Source organism: Onychostoma macrolepis, chromosome 09 (assembly GCF_012432095.1).
Source record: "Onychostoma macrolepis isolate SWU-2019 chromosome 09, ASM1243209v1, whole genome shotgun sequence".
Lineage (NCBI taxonomy): Eukaryota > Metazoa > Chordata > Actinopteri > Cypriniformes > Cyprinidae > Onychostoma > Onychostoma macrolepis.
In genome coordinates, this window is record NC_081163.1 from 18,773,589 (window position 1) to 18,785,056 (window position 11,468).

General features: G+C 37.1%; 1 protein-coding gene across 1 annotated transcript; it reads left to right on the forward strand.

Moving 5' to 3' along the window:
* Window positions 1-585: 585 nt before the first annotated feature.
* On the forward strand, window positions 586-8,542 carry arglu1a (arginine and glutamate rich 1a). The gene is made up of 4 exons (XM_058787940.1): window positions 586-1,076; window positions 2,619-2,844; window positions 4,990-5,073; window positions 7,302-8,542. Exons 1-4 carry the CDS (start codon window positions 793-795, stop codon window positions 7,464-7,466), a joined length of 759 nt encoding a protein of 252 aa, XP_058643923.1. The 5' UTR covers window positions 586-792; the 3' UTR covers window positions 7,467-8,542.
* Window positions 8,543-11,468: the final 2,926 nt, after the last annotated feature.

Here is an 11,468-nt window from a genome sequence, read left to right on the forward strand (position 1 = left end):
CTTTCTTAGCTTATTTGATCAGACTGCCAAATGTCAAAAGACGTTTTACATAAATTTTTTTTAAATGCCATACATATATTAGAAAGGTAACTGAAATGTCACGCATTAAATATGTAAAGTGGTGACAAAAAGTAGCATATACTCTTTAGTGTGTAGTACTGTTTCACTTACAAGCCTACTTTTTAAAAAATAAACAAAAAATAAAATAAAAATAAAATACCAGTATTCCACTCAATGGCTTAAAGAAATAATGTTGCATACAGTATGTGGACAGAATATAATGTAGACAGTGACCTTTTTTTTCTGCATGACCAACTGGATGACCTTTGGATTTGCCAAAATATGCAGTTGTATCCACAACTACAACCGTATACCGCTTATAATGCATTGTGTAGTACTAAAATACCGTGAGGCATGCAGTTGTTTGGGGGCTTCTGCTTTGTAGTCATCAACAGCGCTTTGTGTGAAGATACCTCGGTGAGTCTCGGTGCCTTCATGCTTCCGCAGACTCCAGTCTTCTCGTGTTGCTCACTCACTCGGCATTAGCCCGAAAATATCCGAAAAGAGCCGAACTCGTTGCATTCTGGGAAAGCGAAGACTGGAGACGGTCGCCATATTGTTTGATTCCGCAGATTCACTGGAGCAGAAAGCAACAAGAATTCTGATTAAATGAGCTTCTATTAAACAGTTACACAGGTAACCGTCACATAATATTACATGAGGTCGCTGCAGACCGTGCTGCATTCATAAGACCCTCTTTAGCGCTGTCAGTCGGATTTATTCGTGCAGAATATGGGTCGCTCCCGGAGTCGCAGCACGTCCCGGTCCAAACACTCTAAACACAGCCGCAAACGGAGCCGCTCCAGATCCAAATCCAGCAAGAAAAGGAGCAAGTCAAAGGAGCTGAAGAGGAGCAGAAGGTCCCGCTCGAGGTCAGGCAGCAGGAGGGACAGAGGTGGCTCACCCCCCGACCGAACCGACATGTTCGGCCGGACACTGAGCAAGAGAAACACCGACGAGAAACAGAAGAGAGAAGAGGAGGAGAGGAGAGCAGAGATAGAGAGACAGAGGAAGATGTAAGATATCTATATGTCATAATATGTTCGTGTGTGTGTGTGTGTGTGTGTGTGTGTGTGCGTGTGTGTGAACATTTTAAGAAGTGCCAGCACTGTATGGAGAGGCCGCCTTACTCTCTTATGTCTCTATGACTTGTCACTTAGTTTAGACAACACCATCACTTCAGTTACATACTTCAAGTATCAACTCTTTGTTGTTTTATATTGATAAGAACCTAATAACGTAGCTAGTGTGGCATGTTTCATGTTACCAATCTGTATTCAGTGAGCTTTCATCACTCTATGGACTCTCATTGACAGCTGTCACACATCAGGTCATCTCATCACTGAGATCTGCTGGCCATGTTAGATGATACATCTTTGTATCTATCACAGATTGTTGACATCTCTCTTTTGTGATTGGGGACCACCGTTAAGTTATAATGTTAAGAGGTTTGGGGGGAAGAGAAGGAAATGGGGTTTCTAGTGAAAGAACAGGAAGAGAAGTGCTGCAGCCCCAGGCTTGAGCTTCACCCCGAGTACATTGTGACCACATTCAGGGTGTTTTAAAACTCAAAGAGAGGACCTGGATCAAGTTTCGTGACACTGAAATCAAATCAAAAGATGGCTGCTGTTGTTTGATTTTTGTTTTGGCTCTGGGCAATGTTATGGTCACTTGGTTCAGTATTGTGTCTGTGTTTTGTGTTCCTTCTTAAGGCCAGGTGTGACAGCTTGCTCTCCTCTAATGGTTTAGTCATGCTTAAAATGTAAATAAAGTTGAAACATGCTTTTGTAATCATGACCCCCCCCTTTGAGGGGCATACTTTCCTTTGGGTTTATGATGTCAAAATGTGCCATGCACAACGTGTGTTTTTTTTTTTTCTTTTTTGAATTGTGCAGATCACAGGTGGAGCCTACCAGTAACATCTGCCTCTTCTTGGGGGATCAGAAATGCATTTTGTTCAATGCAAAATTTTATGTTTGAATCACTGTGACAATTGGTTTGCAAAAGCAAATTATGCAAACTAAATTCCACAAAAATTTTTGTTTTTATACACATCAGTAGTTAAAGGTTGTCAAACCAGCAAACATAAATTTGATTTGATAGCATCAGCAATATTTGGTTGAACATTATAAATGAATAGCCTAATCAGTATGTTTTGCTGTGTGTAATATTTATATTAAAAAGTATGATTTATGGCCATAATTGTAACATTAAAAAAAAAAAAAAGTTAAAATATATTGTTTTAACTATTATTTTTATTTAAATTGTTTTAAAATGAGAAAATTTAAAGTTATATTCGTTGCTTATATTTATATATATATATGTATATATAAATTATTTTGAATTTTTTAAATCGGGTGGCCAGTGAAAATTGTCAGAGCAAGGAAATACTAGCCTGATTGTGCAAACATGTTATTTCGTTACTGTCAGCCTTGATTTTGAAGAGTTGTTCTTCACTCTTCTTTTCTTTTCTTTTTTTTTATCATTGTGTATAATAATTCAAGGGTCTGCCAAAGAAACTGCAATGTTTGATCCTTTCTTTATCGTATCCTCCACAGCCGTCAACAGGAGATCGAGGAGCGTCTGATTGAGGAGGAGACGGCGAGGCGCGTGGAGGAGCTTGTGGCACGGCGTGTAGAGGAGGAGCTTGAAAAGCGGCGTGATGAGATCGAGCGTGAGGTGTTACGGCGGGTAGAGGAGGCCAAGCGCATCATGGAGGCACAGCTTTTGCAGGAGCTAGAGAGGCAGAGGCAGGCCGAACTGAACGCCCAGAAAGCCAGAGAGGTAACGCTCGGTCGTTCGGAACGCAGCGGAGCTGAGCCGCAAACCGCACACCCACAGCCGTGGCACAACCTGGCACTGGTTTCTCCACGAGATAGAGCAGGAGACGCAGGCTAGCTCGTTTGATCGAGTGGGGAATAAAATTAATTACAAAATGCGACTTTTTCAAGGTGTGATGTGATGATTGAAGCAGTTCTGTTGAGCTGCTGTCTGGGGAACGCTAATATTTAAGGACATTGGGGTGATGGAGTCTGCGTTTACTCTGTTGACTGACAAGCTCTGCACTTTTTCTGTAATACTTCAATTTTATTGAATCACACACACCTCTAGTGCACTCTCGGGGGTTTCAAGTGAACGTTTTGCCACGGCTGTGATGGACCAATATTATGTTTCCCATCTTTTCTCTCCCCTTTTATTTTCTACCCCTACCCTGCTCTCTTTACTACTCGTATCTTTTAGCGTTTTACTGTCACCAATGTATGAAACTGTTTGTCTTCAATAAAACGCTTTTCTTAAAAAAGGTCACTCGGCATTCAAACCAGGCCTGTTTTTGTTCATGAGCTTTCAGTGTGAACATCCACCATTATACACTTTGATAGGTCAAGATGTAATTCTGTTTTGGATGTTACAAACACACAAGACCTTTTGCAGCCACTAGACCGCACTTAAACTTTTTTGGATTTGCTAAATCCATAGCTTGTAATTCCACCCATACCATAAAGGAGGGTTACTGTGCTCTAATTGTAAAGATGCAATGAGTTATGAACGAGAAACTAATTCCATTCCACAAGCACACACAAAATCCAGTGGCTCAGCACTAATAGGGTTAGATATGTGCCCTCCTTCTGTACATTTCAGATTTGTGCCCATCATCTGAAGCCCTGGTACTGAACCATTAAATGAATCCGTATTGTTGTAGATTTCGGATGATTTTGTCTTCATTTGCACCATCAATCACAAACCGTTCTACCCTTCCCTTTATTGCTCATCCATTTCTGTCATATATGTTTTATATTTATTAATTGCTGATTTATTTTTTTCTTAGATTTCTAACTTTTTTTTTTTCTTTGACTCTTCCGTTTTGACGTCATTAAAAGTGCAGTGTTTTAAATGTACTACTGTGTCCTCACGATTTGCTTTTCCTCAGGAGTGCTGCCGTACGGGTACACACACACATGCAAAAACACACAGACACACACTGCTACATGCACACTCAATGCTACTGTACCATTGAGCTTAGACGCCAACACATCACTGTTTTTGTTTTCAAACAAACACATCTAATGAATGATCCCACCTTTGTGTTTTTGCAGTCTTTAACATCGTTTAACGTTAATAGCCTGACGTCCCCACACGGTAATGTTGTATGATTAACATAATTCATTTTCCTGGACTGTGCTATATATACTGCATGTGGTGTTGCTGTGTAAGAGCACTAGCTCGTGCTAGAAGCTCAGAAATTTTTAAAGGGGAGGTGCTGCGCTGTCCAGGACGGGACACACGGGACCAGGCAGTAAATACTCACCCCTTTAATCAGCAGTTGTGTAGGTACAGTACACAGTCAAAGGAGAAAGGCGTAGGTATACGAGCATTGGTGAGCCACTACTATTCACTCTCTCCTTTGTTTAAGTTAATCTTTCTTTGTCTCTCTCATTTTCTTTTGAAACTTTTTGCTTATGGATGCTGATAAAGTATTAAAAAAAAAAAAAGAGAGAGAGAGAACGAGCTGATTGATTTTTTTTTTTTTTTTTTTTTTTTCCTTTTTCATCTGCAAACGAATGAGATTCTTCGTTAGTTGTCGATGTGTTGTCTATACATACCTGTTCTGTATGGATGTAAATGGATGTTTGGATGATTGTATTTCCATATAACGTGGCGGGGATTAAAGGTGTGACTGAATACATCCGTGGGTGGGTTTTGTGCTCATTGTTGCATACATAGAGGTTAGCTTCAGACATTTGATGCTGCAGATCGGAATGTGAAATGTGGAGAGTGTGTGAAAGCGGGTGAGAGAGACTGTGCGAGTGTCGCTGGCTGGTACCTGTTTGTGCGAGTGTAGACGTGTTTGAGTGTGCAACTGGGTTTATGGGGACTTATTTCAGTGGATTTGTCTCCCCACCCTAACATGTCACCATGTCACTCCTTTAGGCGGAAGAAAAATCCAAACGAGAGGAGTTGGAGAAAATTTTGGAAGAAAACAACCGAAAGATTGCTGATGCTCAGGCTAAGCTGGTACTTATTTTTTTTACCTATGTTTTATTTTGACAGCAAAGCAGAAAACAACACAATACGAGTGTACAAAAAACAAATGAGAAAAATATATACACAAAACAAAAATTAAATATAATAAAGTATGCTTTTACATCTTACTCTCTCAGTGGGGGATATTTTGATTTGTCTGCACGAAAAGTCTTTTTTATTTATTTTTTTTATGCATGACAAGGTTACCACAGTTATAGAAAACCAGAAATTAGGGTCACGATATCAGATTTGAACTACACTACACTATTATTGTGGCCAAAAGAATTAACAGTGATATTATTATAATAGCTATAGAAATTTTGATAACACTTTAGAATAGGGAACACTTATTAACTATTAACTACGACTTTTCCCTCATTAAACTCTTAATTTGCTGCTTATTAATAGTTAGTAAGGTAGTTGTTAAGTTTAGGTATTGGGTAGGATTAGGGATGTAGAATAAGGTCATGTATAATAAGGCATAAATATGTGCTTAATTACTGCTAATATTCTATTAGTATGCATGCTAATTAGAAACTAGTTAAGAGACCCTAAAATAAAGTTTTACCGAATTTTTATGGGGGGGGTTGTTTTATAAATGGTGTTGACTAAAGTTAAGGTACAGTATTGCCATGTACTACATTGGAGGGTCATCCATATAGTTACCGTTTAATTATTTACTAATATTAACTGTTTAATTATTGTATGTGTAGTATTAACGTGATATCAATATTTCATTTTTTGAAATATCATGTTTTCTCTTAGGAAATGTTGATAATTTGGAGCCTATAATGTACCAACTTTTGTTTGTTTTTTTATGATTTTTTTTTTTTTTATCGAGCATCCAATTTTGAGCATTTTTTGCCATTGATGCGCATGCTTTGGTTTCATCTTTGCTGATATCCAGAGCTGGCAAAATCTAAGAAGTCTCAGAAATTTCTATAGTGAATAATAATAGAATAATACTCTCTTTAATATTTGACTAGAAATAGTTATTTGTGAATGCAATCTCTAAGAAATTGTTCTTAGAGTTCTTATCCAGAGTGCTAATCTGGAATAGTCATGGAAATTCATTGTTCAAAGAGGGGAGGGAACCCTAATATACACTGTTCCATGCAGAGATCAAGCCAGTGAATTAATATTGAATCCTAAGTCCACTGATAATTAAAAGCTCTAATATTATTTGGTGTGTGTGTCTTTATACACAGGGGTGCACATAAGTGGTCCGCAGGTCCGCATGCGCTACCAAAATTAAAAATGCTCTGTGTAAATAAGACAGCGCATTTGCCTACCAACATGGTTGACAGCTGTTAATGAACAATTACCATTTTAGATCGACAAACTGTACTGTGTAAGATTTCTATTAAAACTAAAAGCATAATCTAGGCTACCCGCTGCCGTTTTCAAAGCAAAACTGTGACATTTCGTTCACTGACGCAATTCCATCAGCAGCGCTAAACCCGGAAGCGCATACCCGCCAAAATAAAAGCTCGTTGATTTTACGTTTGAAAATGATGAAAATTAAAATAATAATGATAATAAAAATATTAGCATTTTATTTTTAAGTTTACTATAAAATAATTGCATTTGTATGTAATACTCCCTTTTTAAAAAATAATAATAATAAAATAGTATTATCACACTTGATTATTTAGTTTATTATTTTTAGTTAGTTATTTAAAAAAAAAAAAAAACGAAATAAAGTGCAATAATATTATTATCACTATTATTAATACATTTTTTTTATAGTTATATATTATGGGTCACACTACATGCCGTAGCCCGTGTGAGGACCAAACCAAATCTCCAGGTTCTCAGGCTGAAAAACTTATGTGCACCCCTGTTTATACATGTCAAGGTCATTAGAATTGTGGCCTTTTGTAAAATATTTTTCCCTCATGGTTTTGACGGTGTTTACTGTGTTAAGACATTGAATGCTCAAGTGTTATTTTATTTTTATTTTTTTTCCTTGTGTTGTTGTGGTAGAACCTACCCTCTCTGAAATGTTTAGTCTGAACTTTCAAAATGGATGCTTGGCAGTGCCCCCATTTTATGTATGTGGTACTACTGAATACAGTGAACATAGGTTTTTTCATTAGTACATATCGTTTTGTTAATTAAGGTACAATTGATAATGCATCAAAAGATTTAAAGTGTGCCTGTCTGTCTTGGCTGATTAAAAAAAGTCACCTTTGCTCATGTGTTTGTTTTTTTTTCAGGCTGAGGATCAGCTACGTATTGTGGAAGAACAAAGGAAGATCCACGAGGAACGCATGAAGCTAGAGCAGGAGAGGCAGAAACAACAGAAAGAGGAACAGAGGATGATATTGGGGAAGGGCAAGTCCCGACCTCGTCTCTCCTTCACTCTCAAAGCAACAGAGTGACTTCTCTTCTCTTCTCTTCTCTTCTCTTCTCTTCTCTTCTCTTCTCTTCTCTTCTCTTCTCTTCTCTTCTCTTCTCTTCTCTTCTCTTCTCTTCTCTTCTCTTCTCTTCTCTTCTCTTCTCTTCTTCTCTGCTCTTTGGATGTGTGCTTCATGTTGAAGTGAATCGGAGTCTCAAAGAGAGGTCTGCCCTGTGCGCTCTGCCCTCATAAATTGCTCTTCGTGAACCCTGGAAAAAGAAAAACATTTGAATCCTCATGCTTCAAAACCGGACTTGCAGGCACCACCACAGACTTACAGATCATCTGTCATCTTTTGCTTTTTTCAGTGTGTTGTATCGATATTTGACACCGTTACGCTGGATGCACCTTCAGAAACGCAGGCTTTTTTTTTTTTTTTTTTTTTAATGTAAAGCAAATAAGAATGAGTGTAAATATTTGTGTATATGAGTGTGTGTGTGTGTGTGTGTGTGGTTGGTTGGTAAATATATATCAGTGGTTTGGGAGCTCTGTTGGTGCAAGCTTAGTTTAACTACTGTTCATGCGTTCAAAGCATAGGGGAAGTACACAAAAATGTTTTGAAAAATGTAAATTGGAAGACTTATTAGTGAATGTATGTTGCAGGAGTGTGTGGAAGCATTTTGTATTTTTTAGATTGTGGACTGAACACCTCAAAACATAGAGTTTCTAAAATGCTGCTTAACACATTGTCACCTGATATGAACTGCGTTTATAGCATTGTAACCTAGATCATATTTGTCCCTTTTGAGACACCTTACTTTAATCGCTCATTTTTGAAACGTAGAACATGTGTGGCCAGAACTTATTTAGCATTCATAATACAAGCATTTTGGTGAAAAAAGGTTACAATGTTACAAAGTCTTGTAATGTTTCTAGTGCTCTGTTGGTACCTTAAGGAAATCGGGAATCACAGGTAAGACTAGTTAGGGTGTGTATGTGAGCGAGTTTGCGTGGGTGTATGAGTGTATGCTAGAGGGTGTTCTTGTCTTGTGGTAAATTACCCCTTTGCTTGTGAACTGGGACATTTAGTGTGATGACCAATAAATCCCATGAACACAACATTGCCTGAATCATGTTTCTTGGGCACTCTGCAAACCACAAAGGAGTTTGTTTAGAGCCTGAGTATCCTCTTCTGGGAATTTGTAACCGCTCTCTTGCTTAATTTGACAGATTATTTTAATTCTGCATATATTCTGCAACGCACCAGTCATTTGTTATTTTGTAAGATAATTACAGTAAAATCTAAATTTAAAAAAAAAATCTACCGCCTTTGCAGTTTTATAGTCACTTTAAAGTCAGATTTTGTAAGATTCTAATTAAAGTGAAATTAATATTATAACTCTTACAAAACATCTGAAGTGCAGAATGAGTGTTAGAGGATTTGTAGAGCAAAAAAACAAAACACATAATCCCAAGAAACTGCCCTCATTAAAAGGTCTAGTGAGGTCATTCCATGAAAAAGGGTGTCTTTTGTGTTTCTCATGAACAGATGCGTAAACCATTACCATTAATTACTTTTAATTAAGATGAAAAACTTCTATTACAAAAACATCATTCATTCATTCAACTCTTCAAGCGCAAGTACTTTTATTTATTTATTTTCAATAATTTGATCATACTTTATGGTTGATAATGGACAGCATTTAACTGTTACCATGATTTTGTACAGAAAGCAAATTATTAAAAATGTTTATAGAAATATCCCAAGTTATTTTTCTAATGAACACCTTGTAGTTTTATGATGTTCTTTGAAGTTAGCTATATCCCAACAAATAATTTAATAAAGTTTACATTTAGTTTAATGCCACAATATTCTTTAATAACACTTTTTGATCTAGTAGAATATTTAAAATCTTAAATAATTTACTTTTTAAAATCACATTTTCCAACCTGTTTCGGAATTGAATCTAACCCTTGTTCTGAGTTAAAGGCCTATAACCTAATCTGCCTTTCAGTTTTGTTTCTGATTCCTCAGCTCGAGGTTACTTCTGGTCGCAGCCGCCGGTTCTCAGGTGGCCTGTGTGAAAAGCTTAATGGAAATGTTGGCAAACTCTTCTGTCACAGACGTGCGATTTTTTCGACAAGCCCGCATGATGCAGTCTTGTGTGTGTATTAGTCACTGTCAGCTTTAACAATGCCGTACTGATGAACGACTGGTGTAACGCCGAAACTCTGCTCTAATGCTCGACCTCTGCGCGCGCTCAACTCCACAGTTCTGTTATTGACATGAGTTCAGCGTCGGGCCGAAGTTACAACGGCTGTTATGATCAGTTCAGAAGCGATGCGTAAAGTTTGGCCGGGAATGCCCATACTTTGCTGTTGTTTGTGCTTGCAGGGAAGCCAGCAGGTGTGTTTTCTCGTAAGTGTAGCCTACTGTGTTTGATCACGCTCCGAGGGACCCACGGACCGTGAGATTATTCGCGTGCAACTGAATAAACATCGATCTGTCCCTGTGATTTCAAAGAGCTGAAAAGTTGCTCAGAGTTTATCTTGAATGTGTTAAGCGGTGTTTGTTTTTCATTTACGGAGCGTCATGAGACTTTAGGAGCATTTAGGTTGAGATGATTAAACTGATAGTGAAAATACTTTTAAATATTTAGCCTAAATGTCAGAACTAAAAAAAACAAAATTAATCATAAATAAAGAATCTTGAGAAAATAGTTTGTTTCCCTTTAATTGATCATTTTAAAATGTATTTAGGCTATAGGCTATTCAAGTGCACGTGGATTAAGAGTAAGCTATTGTTCATTTATTAAGTGTTGTTAAAATGAATACCTAGGATATATTTGTTCTAACATTCTAATGGAGCATTCAAGAAAGAATATATGCTAAAATGTGCACGTTTACTTCTTTACCGGGACACTTTTAAATCTTCACGTCTCATCGTTGGTTATTTTTAAGATAGTTCAGGAAATTGCCGTTTCCTTGTTTTCCCGTTGGGATGACTTCTTCTTGAATTGTGTTAGCTCGTCCTATTGTTTGCTTTTGTTTGGTAGTGTGGGAGCATTCTCTGAAACACACTACCATTGCATAAAGTAAATAATTTATTACCTCTGGAGCTCTTTGTAAGTGGTGCTTGAAACACTATTATAAGATTGCCTCTTTAATTTTGCACTTGCAATTTAGTGCTTATATTGACAAAATATGCCTTTATGTAGCACAAAAAAAAAAAAGTGTAGTCTAACCCATTAGATGCATAGACAAATAGACGTCGTAATCAGGCAATTGGCGCTTCTTTGATGTAACAAGTTAATAAACCGCTTCATTAATGCACAACAATCATTCAGTCCGTGTATTCAGCATGTGTAGTGTGTTAATTGTCGCTTCGATGTGGAATCTGCGCGTTTGATGGTCTCTTAACCTCACCAGCAGAGCAATACACAGCGATAACAGTAAATATACGCTGATTCAATTACAGCTTTTGGAAAGTGTGAATGCTTTTCGCACCGGCTTTTCTTCACACTTGCGTCCTAATTTAGTTTTAGATAGTCAACTGCTTCATTGAGGCCGGACATTGCGAAAATACATTTCATTAAGTTGTTTACTTCTCCAGAACTTAGTGAAACTTAAACAGTCTGTACATAATAATATAATATAATAATGCATAGTTTATAATAAAAAACATATTTGTACTTTTTTGTATTACTTATTTTATGTTTATAGTTTATTATTTTTATTGAAATCATTTTATTTAAATTTTAATTGCGTTTGTGATAACTACTGCATTTGACAGGACCTGAACTGCATCAACTTCTACAAAGCTGTAAGAGTAATATAGACTATATCATTGAATAATGTAGACTATATAATTGAATCGGCTACTCTGAATTAAATAAAATTCATGATTTGATATTTTGTCAGTGTAAAATACAAAAATAGTGCTAAATTGTTATTTAAGCTGTTATTTAATTCATACATAAATGTAAGAAGAATAGTCAGATGTACTTACGCATTCAGTTGGTTCGGTTGAGTTGGCCGCTAGTGG

What these genes read in the sequence shown, in the direction of transcription:
- arglu1a (XM_058787940.1), top strand. Translation starts at nt 793, where the DNA reads ATGGGTCGCTCCCGGAGTCGCAGCACGTCCCGGTCCAAACACTCTAAA. An exon ending in ATAGAGAGACAGAGGAAGAT is followed by an intron (nt 1,077 to 2,618) that starts GTAAGATATCTA and finishes TATCCTCCACAG; the next exon opens with CCGTCAACAGGAGATCGAGG. An exon ending in CTGATGCTCAGGCTAAGCTG is followed by an intron (nt 5,074 to 7,301) that starts GTACTTATTTTT and finishes TTTTTTTTTCAG; the next exon opens with GCTGAGGATCAGCTACGTAT.